This window comes from Macaca nemestrina, chromosome 5 (assembly GCF_043159975.1).
Source record: "Macaca nemestrina isolate mMacNem1 chromosome 5, mMacNem.hap1, whole genome shotgun sequence".
In the NCBI taxonomy this organism is placed as follows: Eukaryota; Metazoa; Chordata; class Mammalia; order Primates; family Cercopithecidae; genus Macaca; species Macaca nemestrina.
Window position 1 is genome coordinate 150,921,812 of NC_092129.1, and position 23,924 is coordinate 150,945,735.

The 23,924-nt window shown below is 54.1% G+C and overlaps 2 protein-coding genes and 2 long non-coding RNA genes across 13 annotated transcripts in view; 2 read left to right on the forward strand and 2 right to left on the reverse strand.

The window, feature by feature from the left end:
- The window catches only part of LOC105497604 (euchromatic histone lysine methyltransferase 2), an 18,663-nt gene extending 12,289 nt beyond the window's left edge, over window positions 1-6,374 (forward strand). For 6 of the 10 annotated variants that reach the window (XM_011768817.2, XM_071097236.1, XM_071097237.1 and 3 more), the window contains 10 exons: window positions 1,099-1,224; window positions 1,316-1,470; window positions 1,556-1,723; window positions 2,162-2,306; window positions 2,679-2,756; window positions 3,133-3,248; window positions 3,357-3,443; window positions 5,036-5,114; window positions 5,288-5,463; window positions 5,871-6,374. In XM_011768817.2, coding sequence (XP_011767119.2) covers window positions 1,099-1,224; window positions 1,316-1,470; window positions 1,556-1,723; window positions 2,162-2,306; window positions 2,679-2,756; window positions 3,133-3,248; window positions 3,357-3,443; window positions 5,036-5,114; window positions 5,288-5,463; window positions 5,871-6,051 — 1,311 coding nt within the window. In that variant the 3' untranslated portion in view covers window positions 6,052-6,374. The remainder of the gene's footprint in view (window positions 1-1,098; window positions 1,225-1,315; window positions 1,471-1,555; window positions 1,724-2,161; window positions 2,307-2,678; window positions 2,757-3,132; window positions 3,249-3,356; window positions 3,444-5,035; window positions 5,115-5,287; window positions 5,464-5,870) is intronic. The other 4 variants (XM_011768818.2, XM_011768819.2, XM_011768814.3 and 1 more) reach the window with 1 other exon arrangement.
- Window positions 693-1,099, reverse strand: LOC139363445 (uncharacterized). Its single transcript, XR_011623845.1, has 2 exons — window positions 978-1,099; window positions 693-855 (listed from the first exon to the last, which is right to left on the reverse strand). It is a non-coding gene; the product is annotated as an uncharacterized lncRNA (long non-coding RNA).
- LOC105497603 (uncharacterized) lies at window positions 3,714-8,157 on the reverse strand. Its single transcript, XR_011623844.1, has 3 exons — window positions 8,051-8,157; window positions 5,007-5,660; window positions 3,714-4,321 (listed from the first exon to the last, which is right to left on the reverse strand). It is a non-coding gene; the product is annotated as an uncharacterized lncRNA (long non-coding RNA).
- On the forward strand, window positions 7,107-23,924 carry LOC105497602 (solute carrier family 44 member 4). Its single transcript, XM_011768811.2, has 21 exons — window positions 7,107-7,195; window positions 9,037-9,085; window positions 10,014-10,087; window positions 10,213-10,291; window positions 11,426-11,525; window positions 11,608-11,733; window positions 11,935-11,995; window positions 15,215-15,302; window positions 15,379-15,462; window positions 15,729-15,964; window positions 16,073-16,172; window positions 16,833-16,925; window positions 17,213-17,315; window positions 20,663-20,916; window positions 21,005-21,099; window positions 21,199-21,302; window positions 21,412-21,485; window positions 21,720-21,790; window positions 21,890-21,984; window positions 22,066-22,150; window positions 23,369-23,924. The coding sequence occupies exons 1-21, from the start codon at window positions 7,156-7,158 to the stop codon at window positions 23,488-23,490; spliced, it is 2,133 nt and encodes a 710-aa protein (XP_011767113.1). The 5' UTR covers window positions 7,107-7,155; the 3' UTR covers window positions 23,491-23,924.

The window sequence follows — 23,924 nt, forward strand, 5'->3', positions numbered from 1 at the left end:
CCCAGGCTGGAGTGCAATTGCGTGATCTTGGCTCACTGCAACCTCCACCTCCTGGGTTCAAGTGATTCTCTTGCCTCAGCCTCCTGAGTAGCTGGGATTATAGGCACCAGCCACCGTGCCCAGCTAATTTTTGTATTTTTAGTAGAGATGGGTTTTCACCATATTGGCCAGGCTGATCTTGAACTCCTGACCTCATGATCCACCCACCTCGGCCTCCCAGCGTGCTGGGATTACAGGCGTGATCTGGCCACTGCGCCGGCCAGAAACATGTTTTAGAGAATAGTCTATGGACCTCGGAGTGTTTATTATTACTGGGTGGTCACTGCTTCTAGGACTTGTGAGTGGGCAGACTGAGGAAATTTTTGTTTGTTTTTTGTTTTAAGAGACAGAGTTGGCCGGGCGCGGTGGCTCAAGCCTGTAATCCCAGCACTTTGGGAGGCCGAGACGGGCGGATCACGAGGTCAGGAGATCGAGACCATCCTGGCTAACACGGTGAAACCCTGTCTCTACTAAAAAATACAAAAAAACTAGCCGGGCGAGGTGGCGGGCGCCTGTAGTCCCAGCTACTCGGGAGGCTGAGGCAGGAGAATGGCGTAAACCCGGGAGGCGGAGCTTGCAGTGAGCCGAGATCGCGCCACTGCACTCCAGCCTGGGTGACAGAGCCAGACTCCGTCTCAAAAAAAAAAAAAAAAAAGAGACAGAGTCTTGCTGTGTCACCCAGGCTGAAGTACAGTAGCAATTCACAGACAGTCATAGTTCACTGCATTCTCGAAATCCTGGGCTCAAGCGACACTCCCATCTCAGTCACATGAGTAGCTGGGACTACAGGCATGCGCCTCCATGACCAGCTCCTGGCTGTATTTTTTGGAAAGAGAACAATTACTCACTTTACTTTCTCTCCGGCATCAGGCAGTAGGCACTACTAGTCCCATTTTTTAGATGAAGAAACTATGACCCAGAGACGTTAAGTGACTTACCCCGGGTCCCACAGCTCGTGAATGGTGGAGCTGGGATTCACACACACAGCCAATCTTGACCATTTGCAGCTTTGGTGAGCAGGCCCAGCCACCCCCACCCTCACTCCCTTCCCACCCACAGGACAGTGGGGGGTGGACGCCCATCATCTGGGCTGCAGAGCACAAGCACATCGAGGTGATCCGCATGCTACTGACGCGGGGCGCCGACGTCACCCTCACTGACAACGTGAGTGAGAGTTTGGTTGAGGTAGGGCAGCCCCAGGCCCCTGAGCAAGGTGGAGGCTGGATTCAAGGGCCCAGCTGCCTGCACCTCATCTGTTCCCCTCCTATCTCCACAGGAGGAGAACATCTGCCTGCACTGGGCCTCCTTCACGGGCAGCGCCGCCATCGCCGAAGTCCTTCTGAATGCGCGCTGCGACCTCCATGCTGTCAACTACCATGGGGACACCCCCCTGCACATCGCAGCCCGGGAGAGCTACCATGACTGCGTGCTGTGAGCCCCTGCCCCGCCCTTGATGCCCCTGCCCCCACTTCTTGCAGCCTCAGACCCCACATTGGGCATCTTGTCCCCTCTTCAGGTTATTCCTGTCACGTGGGGCCAACCCTGAGCTGCGGAACAAGGAGGGGGACACAGCATGGGACCTGACTCCCGAGCGCTCCGACGTGTGGTTTGCGCTTCAGCTCAACCGCAAGCTCCGACTCGGGGTGGGAAATCGGGCCATCCGCACGGAGAAGATCATCTGCCGGTGAGCCCTGGGCCCCTCTCTGCACCCAAGGCCACCTCCCCACCCACCCTCCCCAGGCTCCATTGCATCATCACAACATTCCCCAACCCCTCCCCATGTACCACCGAATCCCCAGAACCACCCACAGGCCCCCTCCCCACTGGGGTTGCCAGATACAGCAAGTAAAAATAGAAGATATCCCGTTAAACTGGAATTTCAGATGCACAGATGCATACTTTTTTAGTGCGAGAATGTCCTGTGTAATTTTTGGGACATAGTGTACTAAAAAGCTATTTCTTGTTTATCAAAAATTCCGCGTTAACTGGCTGTCCTGCATCTTACCTGCCAACCTTACTCCCCTTCCCCCAGCCCCAGGAACCTCCCCAACTGTCTCCCTGTACCTGGAGTAGCTCCTCACCCCGTTCCAGCCTGCCATCACCTTCTCCCCGTCTTCTGCAGGGACGTGGCTCGGGGCTATGAGAACGTGCCCATTCCCTGTGTCAATGGCGTGGACGGGGAGTCCTGCCCCGAGGATTACAAGTATATCTCGGAGAACTGTGAGACGTCCACCATGAACATTGACCGCAACATCACCCACCTGCAGGTGAGTACGGGGCCGGGGCCTCCCCAAAAGGACACCAAGAGCTGCCAAGTACAGTTAGACAAGCTTCAAACCAACAAAGGCACCTGGCCTAGGAAGGGTTGGCTGAAAGGGAGCCCTGGTGTGGGGTCGCATCCACCCCAGGGGAGGGAACCTTTTCCTGGGTCACAGAAAGGTGTCATATGAACTCCCAGTAGCCGTGGGGACATCACCATGAGCAACATACTGATTCCCCATCACCCTCGGACCATCGCCACCCACTGTTGTAACACATGGACCCCAAAGAGAGGACAGTGGTTAGGGGGTCGGGGCACCGAGAGTAGAGGAACCCAGACCTATCGTGGGGTTGAGCTGACCCCTGCCTCCTCGCCCCAGCACTGCACGTGTGTGGACGACTGCTCCAGCTCCAACTGCCTGTGCGGCCAGCTCAGCATCCGGTGCTGGTATGACAAGGTGCGTGCCCCTTGCCTTGGCCACAGACACCCGGCCCCTCCTTCAGAGGAGCCAGCCTCCAACAGGCCAGCTCCCTGGGACCTTGTCCTTCACCTACCCTGTGGGGGAAGTGACTGAGAGGACGGGGCAAGGCCTGGGAATCCTGGGACATGGCTGGGATGGCGATGGGCGTGTGCCCAGGTCTATGCAAATCAGGGATGATGCTCCTGCATTTCCTGCTCTTGGATCTCAGAGCCTGTGTGACCTCCCCAACCCCATCTTCTCTGTCTCTGGGTTGGGTTCAGCAGTGGATTTTTCTGTAGAGTCTTGGGGTTCCTGGGCGGGCAGCTGAGGTGGCCCCCAAGGTGAAACCACTGTGTTCCCCTCCGCACCCTAGGATGGGCGATTGCTCCAGGAATTTAACAAGATTGAGCCCCCGCTGATTTTCGAGTGTAACCAGGCGTGCTCCTGCTGGAGAAACTGCAAGAACCGGGTCGTACAGAGTGGTATCAAGTGAGGCCCTGCTCCACAGCCCACCCTCTCCCCACCTCACCCTTTCCTCCCTGCCCCTGGGGCTTTTCCAGGGCCTCCACCCAACAGCGCCCTCTCTCCTACTCCCAGGGTGCGACTACAGCTCTACCGAACAGCCAAAATGGGCTGGGGGGTCCGCGCCCTGCAGACCATCCCACAGGGGACCTTCATCTGCGAGTAAGTCACCAGGAGCACCTTGACACCTGGTGGGAAGAAGATACATGGCCACTGCTGACTGCTAGGCCTCCCTCTCATCCCCCTGCCCTGAGGAGTCACATGTCTCCATCTGGCCACTCTCTAGCCAGCCTCCTCTGACCCCTATTCCTGCAGTTGAGCAGCCAGCCTCCTCTGACCCCCATCCCCGCAGCTGAGAATGGCACCTGCCTCCACTCTGCCCAGACCACAGGTCTTCCCTCCCTACACCTCCACCCTCTACCTTCCCCTCTACCCCCTCCTCGCCCTTCCTAGCTGGAGAAAGTGCCAGTTTGGGAGACAAACAGACTTGGGTTTGAGCCCCTTTCTGCTTCTGGATGTCCTTGGCCAAGTTACTTAACTTCTGTGAGCCTTATTTTTCTTGTCTGTAGAGTGGAGGTGGTAACAGCTACCTTTCTGTCCACCTCCTCAGGGGCCTGTCCCTCTCCATCAGTTCTCTGCCCAGCATCTGTAATCCCCCCCTTTCTCTTGGCTCCCATCTCATGACCCTCAGTCTTACCTTGGTCTCCTTTGGCCTTTATTTTTTATTTTATTTTATTTATTTTTTGAGACGGAGTTTCACTCTTGTTGCCCAAGCTGGAGTGCAGTGGCACAATCTTGACTCACTGCAGTCTCCACCTCCCCAGGTTCCAGCGATTCTTCTGCCTCAGCCTCCCAAGTAGCTGGGATTACAGGCACGTGCCACCACACCTGGCTAATTTTTTGTATTTTTAGTAGAAACGGGGTTTCACCATGTTAGTCAGGCTGGTCTCGAACTCCTGACCTCAGATGGTCCGCCTGCCTCAGCCTCCCAAAATGCTGGAATTACAGGCTTGAGCCACCGCGCCCAACTGTCCTCTGGCCTTTAAAAAAGATAGTCCTCTAAGCATACTTGCCTGTTCAAGAGACCATCCAGTTTCTCTCCATCATGTCATCTCTCAACTTCTCTAGCAAGCAGCCCTTTCCTGCTGGGCCTCAGTTTCCCCACCATCCACTCACTGCCTGTCCCTGGCAAAACCGGCCTTTGCCCTCCTGCTCTGCTGAAGCTGTCTCTTGACAGTGACTCCCCGCCCCACGTCCTCTCCATGTGTCTTAATCTCCCAGTGTCTGCTCGCCCCTCCTTAGATAGCCGGCTCCTCTCCTCCCTCTGGTGTCCAGATATGGGTGCTCTTGCCCTGACTCATGCCTTGAGTTCCTTGCCGCTCCTGTACCTCTGGCTCTTCCTGCAGTCCTGGCCCCTCTTCTGTCCCATATCGCCCATTCCTGCCGGGTGGCTCCTAGTACACAAACCTCTCTGTATCCAAACCTGAACATCCCCACCCAGGCCAACTGCCCCTACACACTAATCCCCTTAACCACAGAGCCTGTGATCTCTCTGTGCTGACTGAAGGATTCCTCTGTTGAGGCTGGAATGCTGCCCTTTCACTTGCCCACCACTGCTACTCCAGGCCTTCCCTTCCCCACACCTGCCAGCCCTGCCTATTCCAGATTCCACAGGCTTGTGAGGAGAGATGGGGCCTAAGCTGCCTCCTAGTAGCCCACACTCACCTTCAGAACCATGGATTCCTGTCCCACAGGTATGTCGGGGAGCTGATCTCTGATGCTGAGGCTGATGTGAGAGAGGATGATTCTTACCTCTTCGACTTGGACAACAAGGTGAGCAGGAGACCCCCCTTATCCTGCTGCTCCCCAGGGCTGGCTTTCAGGAGCTCCTGGGAAGTCAGTAAATGGAAACCTGGGGATGAGGGACTGGGGAGTCAGTGGGTGGGGAGGGCGATCAGGGAAGCAGGGCGGGGGGAGATGTGAAGAGTGCCGTCTCCCCACCCCAGGATGGAGAGGTGTATTGCATTGATGCCCGTTACTATGGCAACATCAGCCGCTTCATCAACCACCTATGTGACCCCAACATCATTCCCGTCCGGGTCTTCATGCTGCACCAAGACCTGCGATTTCCACGCATCGCCTTCTTCAGTTCCCGAGACATCCGGACTGGGGAGGAGCTAGGGTGAGACTCTAGGGGTCTCTAGGGGCTCTGCCAGAGGGTGGGAGATGCAGCAAACCTGGGACCTGAAGGCTGGCGTGTACCTGGTGTCCAGGCTTGGAGCAGTGCAGAGCTTCTCAGACTTCAGTGTACATAAGTATCTCTGGTGAGACTTGGTGAAACAGTCCTGCGCCTCCCAGCGAGATTCTGAATCAGGAGGCCTGGAATGGGACCCAGGATTCTGCATTTCTAACAAGTCCCCAGGCAGCACTTATGCTGCACGTCCATAGAACAGACAAGGGCTCAGATCCCATCTGGGGAAGATAGGTTGGATGCGGGGTCCCTCTTAGGGAGTAGGATCCACAGGGTCTTCCGGGTGGGCTCTTGGTGGCTGGGTCCAGCTCCCACAAGCTCCTGTTTTCCTCTGACAGGTTTGACTATGGCGACCGCTTCTGGGACATCAAAAGCAAATATTTCACCTGCCAGTGTGGCTCTGAGAAGTGCAAGCACTCAGCCGAAGCCATTGCCCTGGAGCAGAGCCGTCTGGCCCGCCTGGACCCACACCCTGAGCTGCTGCCCGAGCTCGGCTCCTTGCCCCCTGTCAACACATGAGAATGGACCACACCCTCCCTCCCCAGCATGGACGGCCACAGCTCAGCCGCCTCCTCTGCCACCAGCTGCTCGCAGCCCTTGCCTGGGGGTGCTGCCATCTTTTCTCCCTACCACCCCTTCACACATTCCTGACCAGAGATCCCAGCCAGGCCCTGGAGGTCTGACAGCCCCTCCCTCCCAGAGCTGGTTCCTCCCTGGGAGGGCAACTTCAGGGCTGGCCACCCCCCTGTTCCCATCCTCAGTTGAAGTTTGATGAATTGAAGTCGGGCCTCTATGCCAACTGGTTCCTTTTGTTCTCAATAAATGTTGGGTTTGGTAATAAACTATTTTTGTGTTGGGGTGGGGAGAAAGCACACTCTGCTGGAGGGAATGTGGGTCCAAGGCCAGAAGAGGATGGGAAGCAGGCTGGATGGGTGTGGCTGCTGTGACGGCTGCCCAGTGTGGGGCGGGGAGGTGGGGGGTTGTGGGGGCCCGCTATGAAGATCCCATTTCCCAGGCGCAGTGGCACACGCCTATAATCCCAGCACTTTGGGAGGCTGAGGCAGGAGAAACCTGAGGTCAGGAGTTCAAGACCAGCCTGGCCAACATGGTGAAACCCCATCTATACTCAAAATACAAAAAAACTTGCTGGGCGTGGTGACGGGCACCTGTAATCCCAGCTACTCGAGAGGCTGAGGCAGAAACACTGAACGCACGAGGCAGAGGTTGCGGTGAGCCAAGATCAAGCCACTGCACTCCAGCCTGGGCAACAAGAGTGAAACTCCATCTCAAAAAAAAAAATACAGGTCCAATTTCCACACTTTAATCTTTGGCGGGAGCGTGTTGTGAGCGTACGGCAGTTAAGGTAGCTTGTGAGATTATAAAGTGTTTTCTTATCAGAGCATGCCAGGTCGTTCACTGTGGTCCGTAGTGCCCCCGGGAAATAGCCCTGAGCCCCAGTCCCAGGCTCCAGCTCCCCAACCCACTGGGCAAAAGTTGAGAAGAAGGAACTAGAGTGTGTCGGGGACCACAGGCGGGGGTGGGGCTGTGACGTGTAGGAGGGCGGGACAGGCAGCAGGTGAGTCGCCAGGTCTCCAGGGCTCCAATCACTCTGGAGACTGAACCATGGGGGGAAAACAGCAGGACAAGGATGATGAAGCCTATGGTGAGACCCGGGCAAGGCCCAGGACCCTGTGGAGGGAGGGGAGGACGGGTGCTACGGGAATGGTGGCTAGGGCTGGCTCCAGGTAGAGGAACTAAGGAGAGTCCTGTGTCCCTGAGGGGAGGGCCCGGGAACCGGGAGCCATGGAGGGAGGGAGTCAGGATCCTGGGAGGAGGATGGGGCTTGGGGGCTGGGGCTGTTGCTGGAGAGCCCGTGGGGAGTGAAGCTAGGTGCTTCTGAGGAGTTGGGGCTGAGGTCCTTGGGAGAAGGGAGAGATTTCAGGCTTGGACTCTGGGTCCCTAAGGGCAGGGCTGTAGGAAACAAAGCCGAGATGAAAGGTGGCAGGTTGGGGCCCTGAGCAGAATGGGGCTGGAGGCTGGGAGTGTACTGTGCTGCAGAGCCTGGGTGAGGCTAGAGTCCCTGTAAGGAGGAGGAGGTTCAGCCTGGAGTCTGGGTCCCTGATGGGGAAAGCTGCTTGTAGCCTGCCGGCTCCCTTAAGGAGTCAGGGGACCCTGAGTGGGCTGGCCTCCACCTGCCAGGCTCTCCGGGAGAAGTGGCAGAGGGAGTGGGTTCTGCTGGGCGTCCCTGTGAGGAGTTGGGGTGAAGGTCTTTGTGGAAAGGGGGCTGGGGTCCTGCCTAGGGGTCTCTGTGAGGAGCTAGGAGCAGGAGCTGGTCTTGGAGTACTTTGAGGAATAGGGACAGGGCCCCTGGGGTTCCTGTGAAGGGTGAGGCCTGAGGGGAGAAACGGCAGGGAGCCTGTTTCCAGAATCTGCGAGGAAAAGGGACTGGGGTTCTGAGGAGAGAAGGAGCTAGGGGCCGGCGTCCAGATCCCCATGGGCAGCGAGGCTGGGGACTCACCTGCAGAGTTTCTGCTCTGAAGGGGAAGGAACCCACATGAGGGACCTTCTCAAGGAGAGGCTCGAATCCCTTAGGGCCACAGGGAAGTGGGCAGTGAGGACTCCCGAGTAGACTTCCTGGAACGGCTTCAGGTCAATCATTGTCCATAAGTCATGGAGGGACAGAGTCCAGGGCACCTGGGGAGAGCAGACCCCACCCGCCCCTTCCCAGACTCCTGCCCAAGCCTCGGCCCTCCCTCCTCAGTGCCCATAAGGAACCCTGACTGCCCGGCCCTCCTCCTCCGTGTGTGTGTACTCAGGGAGGACCAGGAACTCAACGTGCCTGTAATCTCTGTAGCCGGGCTCAGGTGTCACTCTGACTGCTGGCCCAGAGCCCGGAGCATACTGTGGCCAGAGGACTGAGGTCCCACTGGAGTGAGGATGTACAAGGCTGCTTCTCTCCCCAGGCCCTGCTGGGGTTGACACCTTTGTCTCCAGTTTCTTTCCCCATAGCCTTGAGCCAGAGTGTAAGGCAGGGCCTGGGACAGATGTGGGAAGAAACTATGACCTCCCTGAGGGGACTGTGGGTCTGTGTGGTCCCCGGGGAGGGATTAGGGAGGAGAGAGGGATGAGAATGAGGGTGTGAGAGCCACTGGGAGTCCCACATCCCAGCTAAAGGGAGACTCAGGAGAACCATGCGAGGGTAGGGCAGGGGACCAAGGCCATTTCCCAGACTGACTGCCTTGAGATGTGAGCCGGAAACTATAAAGGCCTTCCTTCCCCTCCCCGTGGCTGCCTGGGTGGAGTTCCCAGGGAGCTGCTGAGCTGCTGACCAGGCCTGGATCCTACCTTTCCTACTCCCCAGTTTTCCCCTCCTGCAAATCCTGCTCTAGCCCATCTCCCTCCAAACACCTGAGGCCTGGGTAGGATCCTGGGGCTAGGAGGACTCAGCAGGACAAGATATGCAGAGAGAGACTCACTCTCCACACCTCTTCCCATGTCCCTCAGGGAAGCCAGTCAAATACGACCCCTCCTTTCGAGGCCCCATCAAGAACAGGTGAGCTCGGGGTACTGCTCTGGGGGCTGGCAGGGGTGGTGGGTGCGGTGTGGAATCCAATATCTGCTTTGTATTTGCTAAAATATTAGTAAGAAACTTGTGAAAAAGACGAACTCCTGCCCCAGGCGGGTGGTGCCCTGGGGGGATCGTTGTGTCTGGAGCAGGCCCTGGGGGGATCGTTGTGTCTGGAGCAGGCATCCAGGGCTTCCCAGTCCCGGGGGATGTTCTGTTTCTTAAGTGCGGGCTTCACAGGTGGGAGGACTCACCCCGCTGAGCCCTTGAGAGCTGTGTACTTTCCTGTCTTTTGCTTCAGAAGAAAGTTTACCCACCCAGAAAAAAGTTTTATTTCTTTTTGTGTTTTGGAGATGGGGGTTCACTGCAGCCTCAAACTCCTGTGCTCAAGTGATCCTCCCGCCCTAGCCTTCTGAGTAGCTGGGACTACAGGCACGCACCATCACACCAGGCTAATTTCTCTGAGATGGGAATCTCATTATGTTGCCCAGGCTGGTCTCAAACTCCTGGCCTCAAGTGATTCCCCTGCCTTAGCCTCCTAAGTAGCTGGGATTACAGTCATGAGCCAATGTGCCTGGCTAGGTTTTCTAAATAAAATAATATATTTTTTAAAACTTAGCTGGGCAGTAGTGGCACATACCTGTAATCCCAGCTACTTGGGAGGCTAAGGCAGGAGAATCGCTTGAACCCAGGAGGCAGAGGTTGCAGTGAGTCAAGATCGTGCCACTGCACTCCAGTCTGTGTAACAGAGTGAGACCCTGTCTCAAAATAAAAAAATAAAAGCAATAAAAAATAAAAATAAAGTCTACTGATGCCCACGCTGCAGCATCCCCCAACTCTCTAACCCTTGACCCCTCCAGACCATAAGCCCTACCTCCCCAAGTCTCCTTAGCTCAGCCTCCCATTTCTCTCTCAGAAGCTGTACAGATGTCATCTGCTGCGTCCTCTTCCTGCTCTTCATTCTAGGTTACATCGTGGTGGGGATTGTGGGTGAGTTTCCAGCTGCTCAGAGCCGGGGCAGTGGGCAAGGGACAGTAACCCAGGGAGGGACCACTCTTATAATTGCCCCACCAAGTCCCTGCCCTCCAATGACTCATCTGTGCCTCTGTCTGCAGCCTGGTTGTATGGAGACCCGCGGCAAGTCCTCTACCCCAGGAACTCTACCGGGGCCTACTGTGGCATGGGGGAAAACAAGTGAGTACAAAGGCGAGAAGAGGAGGGCAGGAGCGAGGTCAGGTGGAGTGGGCAGGAGACACCCCCCCCAACTCAGGCTCCAGACCTGTCCGTGCTCTTCCACAGCCATTCCCTGCTGTCCCCACCCCACCTCGGTCTCCCTGAATCTGACCACTCCAGGTCACGTTGAGAACCACTGCTGGACAGTTAGCTTCTTGAGTCCCCCCGGAATGAGAGGCAGTGGAGAGTCGTGTTAAGTGTATGAGTTTTACCGTTCAGAGACTGGTGTCTGGATCTCCAACTGGACCAACTTTTGGTTGCGTGGCCTTGGGCAAGTTACTCAAGCTTTGATTTCCTTATCTGAAATTCAAGGAGAATTCCATAAACAATGCCAAGAGTCCTCACCTGCAGATGTCCAATAAGTAATAAAACCTCTAATATGTGTATAGCATTTACTATGTTCCAGGAAGGCAGTAAACTTTACACACACACGCTCATTGAAATCTCATGAGGTAGGCACTATTCTTTTCTTTCTTTTTTTTTTTTTTTTTTGAGACGTAGTCTCACTCTGTCGCTCAGGCTGGAGTGCAGTGGCATGATCTCAGCTCACTGCAAGCTCTGCCTCACGGGTTCACACCCTTCTCCTGCCTCAGCCTCCCAAGTAGCTGGGACTACCAGCGCCCACCACCATGCCTGGCTAATTTTTTTGTATTTTTAGTAGAGACGGGGTTTCACCGTGTCAGCCAGGACAGGATGGTCTCGATCTCCTGACCTCGTGATCTGCCCACCTCGGCCTCCCAAAGTGCTGGGATTACAAGCGTGAGCCACTGTGCCTGGCCCACTATTCTTTTAGATGGAGTAGAACCAAGACTGAGAACAAGTGACTTGCTCAAGATCATAAAGATGATATGAAGTCATGGAGCTCCAAGTTCATGCTCTGAGCCATTGTCAGCTGCTGCAATGCTGACTTACCCTGAGAGATCTTCTAGGCGTCTCCCTACCTCCCCAGCTGAGCTAGGGCCAGGAGCTGGGGGGTGACTGGTCTGGGCCACGCTGGACTGGGCCCACTGTATTCTTTAGAAATCACCCTAGTGGTCCTCCCCTCCTCCAACACCTGACCAGGCCCTGATGCACACGGTCCCTCCCCTCCCACAGAGATAAGCCGTATCTCCTGTACTTCAACATCTTCAGCTGCATCCTGTCCACCAACATCATCTCAGTGGCTGAGAATGGCTTACAGTGCCCCACGCCCCAGGTCAGAGCCTGGGACCTGCCTCTGCCCCAGATCTCACCCAGGGTCTCAGGTTCCAGCCCCTTAGCATTCTCTCTGTGCCCAGGTGTGTGTGTCCTCCTGCCCAGAGGCCCCATGGACTGTGGGAAAAAACCAGTTCTCGCAGACTGTTGGGGAAGTCTTCTATACAAAAAACAGGAACTTTTGTCTGCCAGGGGTACCCTGGAATATGGTGAATATTGCCCCTAACCTCATCACTGTTGCCCAGGAGGGCTCAGGGTGGGTGCAAGTGGGAGGGGGAGTTGGGTAGATGATCACCAGGTTGGCTCTCCTGGGGTGTGTGGGACAAGCTGAGCCCCATGGTGGTGGTGAGGGGACCCGCTTCTTCATCCTGCTCTGTGTCTGTGTGTCTGTCTTTTCACTCCTGACACAGATGGTGATCACAAGCCTGCAACAGGAACTCTGCCCCAGTTTCCTCCTCCCCTCTGCTCCAGGTGAGAAGCACAAATTCCTTCCTCAGACATCATCTAGTCCAATGTTTTCTTTTTTTTTTTTTTTTTTTTTTGAGACGGAGTCTTGGTCTGTCGCCCAGGCTGGAGTGCAGTGGCATGATCTCAGCTCACTGCAACCTCTGGCTCACTGCAAGCTCTTCCTCCCGGGTTCACACCATTCTCCTGCCTCAGCCTCCTGAGTAGCTGGAACTACAGGCGCCCGCCACCACGCCCGGCTAATTTTTTTGTATTTTTAGTAGAGACAGGGTTTCACCATGTTAGCCAGGATGGTCTCAATCTCCTGACCTCATGATCCACCTGCATCGGCCTCCCAAAGTGCTGGGATTACAGGTGTGAGCCACCATGCCCAGCCTAGCCCAATGTTTTCATTGCTTGAATAAAGAAACCAGGCCCAGAGAGAATGAAGTCACATAGCTTGTTGGTGGTAAAATTGGAATTAGCATCAGGTCTTCATTTTTATCTGTTATGTGGCCTTGCAGTCAGACCATCAGTGTTTTGGGGAACTACTATGTGCCAGGTGCTGGGGACAGAGGCAGGGATAACAACTGGTCCCTGCTTCAGCTACATTCTAGGTGAAGAGATCAGAGTTATTCACAAAGAGACTGTATGAAAATCTCATGAAAACATACATAGGTGAATCTACACACTTATTTTTTTTTTTAGACAGAGTCTTCCTCTGTCACCCAGGCTGGAGTGCAGTGGTGTGATCTCGGCTCACTGCAACCCCCGCCTCCCAGGTTCAAGCAATTTTCCTGCCTCGGCCTCCCGACTAGCTGGGATTACAGCACAAGGTGCCTGCCACCACGGCCGGCTAATTTTTATTTTTATTTTTATTTTATTTATTAAATTTATTTATTAAATTTGTATTTTTAGTGGAGACAAGGTTTCACTATCTTGGCTAAGCTGGTCTTGAACTCCTGACCTGGTGATCCACCCACCTTGGCCTCCCAAAGTGCTAAGATTACAGGCACAAGCCACCATGCCCGGCCTGCACGATTATTATTTTTATATATGCACAGGGAAAAGGCTAGAAGGATATTTGTTCAAATGTTATAAGTGAACGTGGCTGGGTGGTAGGATCACAGTTGAACTTTTTTTCTTTTACAGTATGCTCTTCCTTCCAATAGCAAATGTCTTTTTTTCTTTTTTTAAGAGATGAGGTCTTGCTATGTTGCTCAGGCTGGTCTTGAACTCCTGGACTCAAGCAATCCTCCCACCTCAGCCTCCCAAAGTGCTGGGATTACAGACATGAGCCCTGACACACAGTTGCAAATGTCATTTTTAATATAAAACATTTTTTTAGGCCAGGCATGGTGGCTCACGCCTGTAATCCTAACACTTTGGGAGGCTGAGGCAGGCAGATCACCTGAGGTCAGGAGTTTGAGACCAGCCTGGCCAACATGGCAAAACCCCATCTCTACCAAAAATACAAAAATTGGCTAGGCATGGTGGCATGCACCTATTATCCCAGCTACTTGGGAGGCTGAGGCAGGAGAATTGCTTGAAACCAGGAAGCAGAGGTTGCAGTGAGCCGAGATTACACCACTGCACTCTAGCCTTGGTGACAGAGTGAGACTCCGTTTCAAAAAAAAAAAAAATTTTTAGGCCGGGAGTGGCGGCTCACACCTGTAATCCCAGCACTTTGGGAGGCCAAGGCAGGCAGATCACAAGGTCAGGAGTTCGAGACTAGCCTGGCCAACATGATGAAACCCTGTCTCTACTAAAAATACAAAAATTAGCCAGGCATGATGGTGGGCACCTGAAATCCCAGCTACTCGGGAGGTTGAGGCAGGAGAATCGTTTGAACCCAGAGGTGGAGGTTACAGTGAGCCAAGATGGTACAACTGAACTCCAGCCTGGGCAACAGTGAGACTCCATCTCAAAAAAAAAAACATTTTTTAAAACAATTTATAGCATAAGATAAGATATCCAGTTATCAATTTAAGTACAATAAGGAGTATCTCAAGTGAATGCTTCAAAGTCACGTAGATCTGAATATAAATTCTAGCACTTTCCAGCACTATGGTCTTGACCCAACTAGGCAACCTCTCTGAACCTTGTTTCCTCATCTTTAGAATGTAAATGATAGTGAGGTGCGGTGGCTCACGCCTGTAGTCCCAACTGTTTAGGAGGCTAAGGCAGGAGGATCACTTGAGTCCTGGAGTTTGAGGTCACAGTGAGCTATGATTATGCCACTGCACTCCAGCCTGGGCAATAGAGTGAGAGACCCTGTCTCTAAAAAAATAAATAGGCTAAATGAGGTGACTCACACCTGTAATCCCAACACTTTGGGGGGCTGAGGTGGGAGGATTGCTTGAGCCCAGGAGTTCAAGGCCAGCCTGGGCAACATGGCAAAACCCCATCTGTAGAAAAAACTTTAAAAGTAGCCAAGTGTGGTGGTGTGCATCTGCAGTCCCAGTTGCTTGGGAGGCTACGTGGGGAGGATCGCTTGAGCCCAGGAGTTTGATGTTGCAGTAAACTATGATCGTGCACCTGCACTCTAGCCTGGGTGACAGAGCCAGACCCTGACAAATAAATAAATAAATAACAAAGCAAGCCTGCCTGGCAAAGTTGTTGCAAGGATGGCAGTAAGTGGCTCCATAGGCACATAACAGGTGCCAAAGGAGGTAGGGATAAGGTCAGAAGGCTTCCTGGAGGAGGTGAGATGCAGCTGGATTTGAACAGGGAGTCATGGATGGGATTTCTGGTGGAAAGAGAGCCCTGAGAGAGAGGCACAGTAAGAGCAAAGGTATAGAGTAGGAGGGAACATGGGCTGGATTTGGACAGCAGAGCCTGGAAGGCTGGCCAGGGAGTGCGGACTCTGTCTCTGGGGCAGAGCCTCTGGAGATGTCTGAGTCACAAAGGGACCCAGAGCCCTGGAGTGACGAAGTCCAGGCTGTGCCACGGTCTCCCCGGCACTCCACTCGGGTGGAGGGCGGATGGAAGGCTGACAGGGTGTTCTAAGAGCTGAGGCCAGCGGAGAGGAGGGTCCAAACCAAGGCAGCGACAGGGAGGGGAGGCAGGGGATGGACTGGGCTCCACAGGGCAGAAGCCCATTTGTGAAGTCAAAAGCAGCCCACTGAGGGACGAAAAGCCCATCACCCTTCCCTCCCCTAAGGGCACTGTGGACTGGGAGGGGGCCAGAGACCTTCCAGGCAGAGCTCCTGGCCCCCCACCCAGCAGCCCGGCTCTCCCTTCTAGCTCTGGGGCGCTGCTTCCCATGGACCAATGTCACTCTACCGGAGCTCCCAGGGATCACCAATGACACCACCATAGCGCAGGGGATCAGGTAGGCACCTCCCTCCCCCACATCCTGGCCACACCCCTTCCACCCACAGCCCCGTCTGACTCTGTCTCCCCAACAGTGGTCTTATTGACAGCCTCAATGCCCGAGACATCAGTGTTAAGATCTTTGAAGATTTTGCCCATTCCTGGTATTGGATTCTTGTGTGAGTCACCAGATTCCCCTTCTCTTGTGTCCTTGCCTTCTCCCTCCCTGATCCTCTATCCCCTCGCCCAATGTCTGAAACACAGGCTTTGGACAGAGGAGGAGGAGCCAGAGCTCAGAATGGATTCCAAAACCAACAGGATTTATAAGGGAAAGAGGCCTAATCTGGGGATGTTGGGTGGTGTGTGGAAAGGCAGGGGGAGTCTCTGAAAGGGGAAAGATTTGAGGGACTAGGGCTGAACCTCACTGTCCTCACCCTGCCTACAGAGCCCTGGGAGTGGCTCTGGTCTTGAGCCTACTGTTTATCTTGCTTCTGCGCCTGGTGGCTGGGCCCCTGGTGCTGGTGCTGATCCTGGGGGTCCTGGGCGTGCTGGCATACGGCATCTACTACTGCTGGGAGGAGTACCGAGTGCTGCGGGACAAGGGCGCCTCCATCTCCCAGCTGGGTTTCACCACCAACCTCAGTGCCTACCAGAGCGTGCAGGAGACCTGGCTGGCCGCCCGTGAGTGTCCTGCCCACCCCCAAGCCACCAGCTGCCCAAGGACTGGCCTGGGCCATGCCCGGCCCCAGCCCTGGCCCTGACCTAGGTCTGTCTGCCCGTCCCCTGCAGTGATCGTGCTGGCGGTGCTTGAAGCCATCCTGCTGCTGGTGCTCATCTTCCTGCGGCAGCGGATTCGTATTGCCATCGCCCTCCTGAAGGAGGCCAGCAAGTTAGGGCCTGCCTGGGAGGGACATGGGGCTGAGGACAGCATGGACCCAGGACGGGGGGTGCTAGAGAGGTGGCAGGGAGCCTCAGAGGAGAAGGGAGGAATAGCACAGTGGTGAACACTGCTGTGGCTTTGCCTCTCTAAGCCTCTGCTTCCCCATCTGTAAAATGGGGGTAACAATAGTTCCTGCCTTCCAGGGTTGTCGTGAGGATTAAATGAGTGCCTGGAACATGACATAGGCCTTCTAGAGGGGTTGGTGGGAGTGGTGGTGGCTGAGTGGAATGGCAGGAATCCAGGCCAGGAGGGGCAGCAGCTTGCTCCTGAGCAGGAACTGCCACACATACCTGCCAAGGGATCACACTTGGGGGTGATCTTCCCTTACTCCACCTGAAGCTGCCCCAGATGGTTTCTCTGTGACTCTAGTTTCCTCTAAGGGTCCTGTGAGCCTGATTTATTCCGTTCTGTTTATCCAGTGAGCACCTACAGTGTGCCTAGCCCTGCACCAGGCCCTGAGGACACAGATATGAAAGACAATGTCACCGCCCCTGTTGGTCCCACCCTGGGGGAGTGGGGCAGGCCCCAGCGAGGGCAGAGATGGGGTCAGCCCCTTGAGAAGATGGACAGCTGGGGCAGTGACAGTGAACAGCTCTTGTTTCCCTGCAGGGCTGTGGGACAGATGATGTCTACCATGTTCTACCCGCTGGTCACCTTTGTCCTCCTCCTCATCTGCATTGCCTACTGGGCCATGACTGCTCTGTATCCTCTGCCCACGCAGCCAGCCACTCTTGGAGTCCTGGGGGGTGATGGAAAACAAAGCAATACTTGCCCCTTCCAGTGCCTTGGTGTCACTGGAAGAGGTGCCCCTTTCTCTGGGCGGACACAGCAGCACTGTGCCTGAACAGAGTTGAAAGGGTACACACAGGCTGAATTTCAGTCCTCTCTGTGCAGCAAAAGATCTGCACAAGCACCTAGGAACAGGTCCCTAAGGAGTGAGTGGTCTGTGGAGACCTCGTGTGACCAGGCTTTCCTTGACTCCCCTCTGGGTACCTGGCTACATCAGGGCAACCCCAGTATGTGCTCTGGGCATCCAACATCAGCTCCCCCGGCTGTGAGAAAGTGTCAATAAATACATCATGCAACCCCATGGTAAGAGAAAGCGGGGGACATGGAGGCAGGACTGGTAGGGCTGAGGGGCCGTAGGGACCACATTCCTCATTGTACAGAGAAGACTGAGACCACAGAGGGCAATAAACTCATTCAAGGTCACACACCCAACTCCCAGCAGCACTAGAAGAAACCAGTTCCCAGAATACCTGGTATTCCTGTTGAGCCGTCCATCATGTGGGGAGGGAAACTGAGGCTGGGAGAGACAGCCCTGGATACCAGGACTTACTCCACCCCTCCCCAGGACATTCCTCTGACTTAAGGACCATCAACCCACTTCACCCTCTGAGTCTCAGCCTACTCCTGTCTGTTTGTTTGTTTGTTTTAAGACAGGGTCTCGCTCTGTTGCCCAGGCTGGAGTACAGCAGTGCAATCTCAGCTCACTGCAACCTCCATCCCCCAGGCTCAAGCAATCCTCCCACCTCAGTCTCCTGAGTAGCTGGGACTACTAGCGTGTGACACCACGCCAGGCTAATTTTTTTTTTTTTTTTTTTGAGATGGAGTCTCGCTCTGTCGCCCAGGCTGGAGTGCAGTGGCGCAATCTCAGCTCACTGCAAGCTCCGCCTCCCGGGTTCCCGCCATTCTCCTGCCTCAGCCTCCCGAGTAGCTGGGACTGCAGGTACCCGCCACCACGCCTGGCTAATTTTTGAATTTTTTAGTAGAGACAGGGTTTCACCGTATTAGCCAGGATGGTCTCGATCTCCTGACCTCATGATCCACCCACCTCGGCCTCCCAAAGTGCTGGGATTACAGGCGTGACCACTGTGCCCAGCCACACCAGGCTAATTTTAAGCTTTTTGTAGAGGCAAGGTCTTGCTGTGTTGCCCAGGCTGGTCTTGATCTCCTGGGGCTGCCCCGATGTAGTCAGGTACCCAAGCGATATTCTGGCTTAACCTCCCAAAGTACTGGGATTATAAGAGTGAGCCGCCACATGCCCCACTTCTCTGTAAGATAGGGACAATTATAATAGCCATACCTGGGGTGGCTGAGAAGATGAAATTACTTTGGGCACATAAAGTGCTTAGTACTATGCCTGGCACCTGATAAGAGCTCAATAACAGGTTGGAGTGTATTGTATTGTTAAGTCTTCCTCCCTTGGAACACAGAGCCCTAGGTAGTAGCTAGGTGGGACTCCCTGCGGGGGAACCCGGGAGAGAAGCTGCTTCCAAAACTCTCTCCGAGGTTTCCCGGGAGTGGCGCTGGGTTGCTGGGAATTTACTCTTCTCAAACCTGCCATGTCTTCACCTCGTCTGAGCTGGAAACATGAGCTGTGCTGCAGGCATTAGCCTCACTCCTATTAAAAAGGGGAGGTTTGGCCGGGCGCAATGGCTCACGCCTGTATTCCCAGCACTTTGGGAGGCCGAGGCAGGCGGATCGCCTGAGATCAGGAGCTTGAGACCAGTCTGGCCAACATGGCGAAACACTGCCTCTACTAAAAGTACAAAAATTAGAAGGGCGTGGTAGCAGGCACCTGTAACCCCAGCTACTTAGGAGGCTGAGGCAGAAGAATTGCTTGAACCCGGGAAGCGGAGGTTGCAGTGAGCTGAGATCACGCCATTGCACTCCAGACTGGGCAGTGAGACTCTCCATCTCAAAAAAAAAAAAAAAAAAAAAAGGGGGGGAGGTTTATTTACATGTACAGAGGACCCACTATGTGCCAGGCCACTGGGTAGACAAAGCCCAAAATGATGTGGTTCTTTTTCTTTTTTAACGAAAAAAAAGGCTGTTACCCAGGCTGAAGTGCAGTTATGCAATCATGGCTCACTGCAGCCTTGTCTCCCAGGCTCAAGTGATCTTCTCACCTCAGTCTCCCAAGTAGCCGGGACTACAAACGAGTGCCACCGTGCCCGGCTAATTTTTTTTTTTTTAAGAGATGGGGTTTCACTATGTTGCCCAGGCTGGTCTCGAACAACTGGGCTCAAGCAATTTGCCTGCTTCAGCCTCCAGAAGTGTTGGGATTACAGGCGTGCGCAACTGTGCTGGGTGTGACATGAGTGTTGTTTTCAACTTGCTTGTGATCTAGCAGTAAAGACTGACAGAAGGCCGGGCACGGTGGCTCATGCTTGTAATCCCAGCACTTTGGGAGGCTGAGGCAGGTGGATCATGAGGTCCGGAGTTCGAGACCAGCCTGGCCAATATGGTGATAGAGTGAGACTCCATCTCAAAAAAGAAAAAAAAAAGATTTTTTGATTAGCCAGGCATGGTGGCGCACACCTGCAGTCCCAGCTACTCGGGAGGTTGAGGCAGGAGCATTGCTTGAACGGGGGAGGCAGAGGTTGCAGTGAGCTGAGATTGAGCCACTGCACTCCATTCTGGGCAACAGACTGAGACCCTGTCTCAAAAAAATTTTTTCTTGGTTATATTTGCTATAAAAGGTTGTTTTTTAATTTGTGACTTTTTACTTTTTATTACGGGAATTTTGAAATATATGCAAAAGTAGAGATGATAGCAGAGTCAGTCCCTGTACCCAGATTCCACAACCCTCAACTTTCTACTATTCTTATTTCATCTATATCCTCACCCATATATATATATATTATAGATATATATATATTTTTTTGAGACGGAGTTTTTCTTGTCTCCCAGGCTGGAATGCAGTGGCGTGATCTCGGCTCACTGCAACCTTTGCCACCTAGGTTCAAGCGATTCTCCTGCCTCAGCCTCCTGAATAGGTGGGATTATAGGCGTCTGCCACCATGCCCGGCTAATTTTTTGTATTTTCAGTAGAGATGCGGTTTCACCATGTTGGCGAAGCTAGTCTTGAACTCCTGACCTCAGGTGATACGCCCGCTTTGGCCTCCCAAAGTGCTGAGATTACAGTCTTGAGCCACCATGCCCACCTTGTTAATTTTTTTTTCTGGAGACTTTTAAGGCAAATTCTGGACATCATGCCATTTCACCTGTACATACATCGGGATGGATCTCAACAGATAAGAACTGTTTAAAAGCAGAGCCACTATATCATTATCACATCTCACAAAATTAACAATAATTCCTTAATATCATCAAATACCCAGCCTGCTCTATCTGCTGGAAAGGGTTTTGGTAGACGTTGCAGAGGCTGCTCTGGAAGAGGAATGCTGAGTGAGTGCCTTCCCCTGTGATTGAGACTGAGGGAGCTGATTATGCTTATGCTATAGGCAGACCAAACTGAGTTTGAGCCTAGAGATGGAACTCTCAGACAGAACTTGACTCCCGCAGTTCAGAAAAGCTGCTACTTCCCACCTGTCAACTTTGGGAGGGACAGAAGCTACTGGGAATGGGACGCCCAGGCTCCATACTGAGGTGCCCGAAGCCTGAGCCTACTCTATCTCCGTCTACCCTCCCAGGACCAGCCTGTGAACTCCTCGTGCCCAGGGCTGATGTGCGTCTTCCAGGGCTACTCATCCAAAGGCCTAGTCCAACGTTCTCTCTTCAACCTGCAAATCTATGGGGTCCTGGGGCTCTTCTGGACCCTTAACTGGGTACTGGCCCTGGGCCAGTGCGTCCTGGCCGGAGCCTTTGCCTCTTTCTACTGGGCCTTCCACAAGCCCCAGGATATCCCTACCTTCCCCCTAATCTCTGCCTTCATCCGCACACTCCGGTAAGGATGGGGCAGGGGCCTGGTCATTGTAAGCACGGGGGCCCCAGGGGTCCTGGAGCCGTCTCTGACTGCATGACACCCTCTGCAGTTACCACACCGGGTCGTTGGCATTTGGAGCCCTCATCCTGACCCTTGTGCAGATAGCCCGGGTCATCTTGGAGTATATTGACCACAAGCTGAGAGGTGAGCCTGGAGTCAGAGTAGGAGTCAGGAGCTGGGGAAGGCCATTAGGGAGGGGCTATAAGAGGCCAGTTACCAAACATGAGCTTTCCTCGCTCCCAGGAGTGCAGAACCCTGTAGCCCGCTGCATCATGTGCTGTTTCAAGTGCTGCCTCTGGTGTCTGGAAAAATTTATCAAGTTCCTAAACCGCAATGCATACATCATGGTGAGCCACACTGCAAGCAACCCTTTGTCCTGGTGCCCTTTGGTCTAGACACCCCCATCCTGGTCCAGGCAGCTCACCTTGGTAACTCTGACCTTTCCACCTCGCTCAGATCGCCATCTACGGGAAGAATTTCTGTGTCTCAGCCAAAAATGCCTTCACACTACTCATGCGAAACATTGTCAGGTTAGGCTGTTCCCCACTCCCTTTGTGGCTCCCTCGTCTGATCTCCCACGCAAGGCTGGCTTCATGGGCATGCTGTGCTCATCCGGGCCCTAGACTTGGTTTAGTGCTCTGCTCTTGCCATCTTGAAATGTGAACAAATTTCGTTTTGCACCAGTCCCCACAAATTAAGAAGCCAGTTTTACTCTCAGCATTGCCAGGCTTCTCACCCTCAACCTCCCCTAACTTCTGGCACAGGGTGGTCGTCCTGGATAAAGTCACAGACCTGCTGCTGTTCTTTGGGAAGCTGCTGGTGGTCGGAGGCGTTGGTAAGGGACCAGGAGCTGTGGGGACAGAGGGTAGGTGTGCTGGGCAGCTGAAGAGGTGGCCTCAGAGGAGCAGCACTAACCCCCAGAATTATTCCACAGGGGTCCTGTCCTTCTTTTTTTTCTCCGGTCGCATCCAGGGACTGGGTAGAGACTTTAAGAGCCCCCATCTCAACTATTACTGGCTGCCCATCATGGTGAGTGACTCCCCTCTCTGCCGCTCCACCCCCAACTCCCCAAAGGAACCCTATAACCCCAACGGGTCGTGTGTCTTCCAGACCTCCATCATGGGGGCCTACGTCATCGCCAGCGGCTTCTTCAGCGTTTTCGGCATGTGTGTGGATACGCTCTTCCTCTGCTTCCGTGAGTGACACCCCCAGCCACCTGTCCCCAACCTCAAAGTACTGAGCCATTCAAGCATTTTTTTGGAGATGTGGTGCTTCTAGAAACAGTTCCTTCGTGAGCTAAACGAACCAGAGCGAGCTTCTTGTGACATCCTGAGGCCAGGAGTTTAGGGAAGAAGGGAGAGAGTGAGCCCCCAGGCCAGTAGGCTCTCCAAAGAAGGAGTATTCTGATGGAGAGGTCTCTGCTGTCTTCCCTAGGAAATCTCGGGTAGAAGTTAGCCATTAGGCCGGGCGCGGTGGCTCAAGCCTGTAATCCCAGCACTTTGGGAGGCCGAGGCGGGCGGATCACAAGGTCAGGAGATCGAGACCACAGTGAAACCCCGTCTCTACTAAAAATACAAAAAAAAAAAAAATTAGCCGGGCGCGGTGGCGGGCGCCTGTAGTCCCAGCTACTCAGGAGGCTGAGGCGGGAGAATGGCGGGAACCCGGGAGGCGGAGCTTGCAGTGAGCCGAGATTGCGCCACTGCACTCCAGCCTGGGCAACAGCTGAGACTCCGTCTCAAAAAAAAAAAAAAAAAAAAGAAGTTAGCCATTAGAGGCTGGGCGCGGTGGCTCACTCCTGTAATCCCAGCACTTTGGGAGGCCGAGGTGGGCAGATCACTCTGAGGTCAGGAGTTCGAGACCAGCCTGGCCAACATGGTGAAACCCCTCTCTACTAAAAATACAAAAAATTAGCTGGGCGTGGTGGCGGGCGCCTGTAATCCCAGCCACCTGGGAGGCTGAAGCAGGAGAATCGCTTGAACTCAGGAGGCGGCGGTTGCAGCGAGCTGAGATTGTGCCACTGCACTCCAGCCCGGGCGACAGGGCAAGGCTCCATCTCAAAAAAAAAAAAAAAAAAAAAAAGGTTAAAAAAAAGAAAAAAAAAGCCATTAGAGAGACTTCCCAGCAGGTGGCTGTAGCGGCAGGGGATTTTCTTAATCTACAGCATGCATCCATTCAGGGTTTGCCAGGCTCCTCCTTAGCGACTGACACGCATTTTCCTGCTAATTCTTATCATCACTCTACGCAATATAATATTCCCGACCCCAGTTCACATGAGGAAACTGAGATTATATAACCTGCCCGGGGGTAGGGGTGGTAGTGCAGCTTGGATTCCAAACCCGGCAGGCCGCTTGCCTCCCAGTCCCCGATTTCCCGGCCCCAGGGTCCGCTCTAACCCGTCTCTGTTGCGGCTTAGTTGAAGACCTGGAGCGGAACGACGGCTCCCTGGACCGGCCCTACTACATGTCCAAGAGCCTTCTAAAGATTCTGGGCAAGAAGAACGAGGCTCCCCCGGACAACAAGAAGAGGAAGAAGTGAGAGTTCCGGCCCAGATCCAAGACTGCACCCCATCCCCACCGTCCAGCAGTGCAGCCTCACTTTGCCTTACAGGTCTCCATTTTGTAGTAAAAAAAGGTTTTACGCCAGGCGCGGTGGCTCACGCCTGTAATCCAACACTTTGGGATGCCGAGGCGGGCGGATCACCTGAGTCAGGAGTTCGAGACCAGCCTGGCCAACATGTTGAAACCCCCGTCTCTACTAAAAATGCAAAAATTAGCCGAGCGTGGCGGCATGCACCTGTCATCCCAGCTACTCAGGAGGTTGAGGCAGGAGAATCGCTTGAACCCGGGAGGCAGAGGTTGCAGTGAGCCGAGATTGCGCCACTGCACTCCAACCTGGGTGACAGACTCCGTCTCCAAAACAAAACAAACAAACAAAAAATTTTATTAAAGATATTTTGTTTTCTCTGTAAA